At 35.5% G+C, this 1,960-nt stretch overlaps 1 protein-coding gene across 1 annotated transcript; it reads left to right on the plus strand.

Annotated features, from left to right (window-relative positions):
• Positions 1–985: 985 nt before the first annotated feature.
• On the plus strand, positions 986–1,960 carry LOC141299474 (olfactory receptor 13C2-like). Its single transcript, XM_073829832.1, has one exon. It carries the CDS (start codon positions 986–988, stop codon positions 1,958–1,960), a length of 975 nt encoding a protein of 324 aa, XP_073685933.1.

Consider the following 1,960-nt stretch of genomic DNA (forward strand, 5'->3'; position numbering starts at 1 on the left):
AAATCACAATCATGCTGTTTTACCATGTTTTTTCGATCTCTCATCTATTTAATCATTAGTTATGTTTTTCAAGGGTTTTGTACCCAATAATTCTGCATCCTAAGTCTAATTCCATGTCGGCTGAGCTACCAAACAAGTTTGTTATGCCCGGAAAGCAAAACATATGAACATATGAAGCTGTAATCATAACTCTGTACGAAAACGATTACAAGTGCTCGCTGTTTTACCGCCTCTAGTGTTCATTTCTGTTAGAAACTGCAGTAATACTTATTGGTACGTATTTTGTGTCTTGCGAAAAAGTTCCCACAGGTCCCTGATGTTCAGTTAGCTTGTCACTTTTTTGCTTCCTTCATTGATTCTGCTTGTTAATATTACCCCACATTAAATGTGATCTCTTATCACTAAAACAATAGTAGCTGTATTAAGATGTCTGTAACATCCATACTTTTTGCACATCCCCATGGATTAGTTAGTGTATCTGATTCTGACGTACCCGATCATGCCAGATCTGTGTTATGATTGGTCAGTTGACAAGTCTGGAGAGGCCTGCCATTTATATCTGAAGGATATATAGTTCAGTATGTATCAGGTCTGGGGAAGTCTTTTTACAGGGAACTTTCTGTATTAGCTTTAGCAAAACTTCATATAGGCATATTATTCTTTGTGTGAGTACAACTTAGCTACTGTATTGGTAGCATTTATTATACTAAATGTTGTATGTTATATACAAAATGTTAGTTTAATAAGGCAATGGAAGTTTTTAAGGTGTGTGTTAAACTATAATTGTGATTTTTAGAGCTTGAAATGCTTTGTTCTGTATAGTATATACAATCGCTTAATTATTAGACAGTTTACTACAGTCTAAATATCTATCTGAGATTCAATTGTTGCAATATTGTTTTTAGAGGAAAATATAATGAAATCTTTTCTCACCATGTTTAGTAACATACAACTTTTCCACCCAGACAGGCTGAATACAGGACCAATGAGTGAACTCACCATGAATCTTGATTTCACTGAAAACAGTAATATTTCAACCCCATCTTATTTCTACATTAGTGGTTTTTCTGGTATACCTCACATGAGATACTATTATATATTCATGTTTTTTGTCTACATTATTTCTTTGCTTGGCAACTCCTGCCTCATGCTTGTTATTATTATAGACCGAAATCTTCACACTCCTAAATATATCGCTGTCTTTAATTTATCATTGACGGACATTTGTGAGAGTACTGCTGTGATCCCTCAGCTACTGGATACATTTTTGTTTAGGAATCAGCTGATCCCGTATGGATTGTGCTTGGTTAATATGTTCTCAGTCTTTGTATCTATTTCCACACAGTCCTTAACTCTTGCTGTTCTGTCTTTTGACCGATTAGTCGCTATTTGTTTACCACTGAGGTATCATACGATTGTGACCCACAGATCAATGCTTGTTATAATTGGAGTCACGTGGGCAATGGTACTGTTTATGGTAAGCGCTGCTACAATTTTCATCAGCAGACTTTCTTTCTGTAGAGTTATTGTTGTCATAAATAGTTTCTACTGTGACCATGGGCCTATATATCGTTCTGCCTGTAGCAATAATTTACCAAACTCTGTAATAAGCAGTTTGTATCCAATATTAATTCTAGGCTTTCCAGCATTGTTTATTATCTTTTCCTATGTATGCATAGCTGTGACATTGTTCAAAATCACAACCCCACAAGACCGTCAAAGAGCCACAAAGACATGTACCGCTCATTTAATAGTAGTGGCTATATTTTATGTACCCATCACCTTTACATATGCTCTTTCATCATTTATAAGCACTAACACACGGATCATTAATCTCTCTCTGACATCTGCTCTTCCTCCAATGCTTAACCCTATAATCTACACATTCAAGACAGAGGAGTTCATGGTGTCTCTGAAAAGGATTCTTAAACGGAGAATCATATTCCCTTCTACAAAATAA

This window comes from Garra rufa, chromosome 23 (assembly GCF_049309525.1).
Source record: "Garra rufa chromosome 23, GarRuf1.0, whole genome shotgun sequence".
In the NCBI taxonomy this organism is placed as follows: Eukaryota; Metazoa; Chordata; class Actinopteri; order Cypriniformes; family Cyprinidae; genus Garra; species Garra rufa.

Coding starts and splice junctions, on each gene's coding strand:
- LOC141299474 (XM_073829832.1), top strand. CDS start 986: ATGAGTGAACTCACCATGAATCTTGATTTCACTGAAAACAGTAATATT.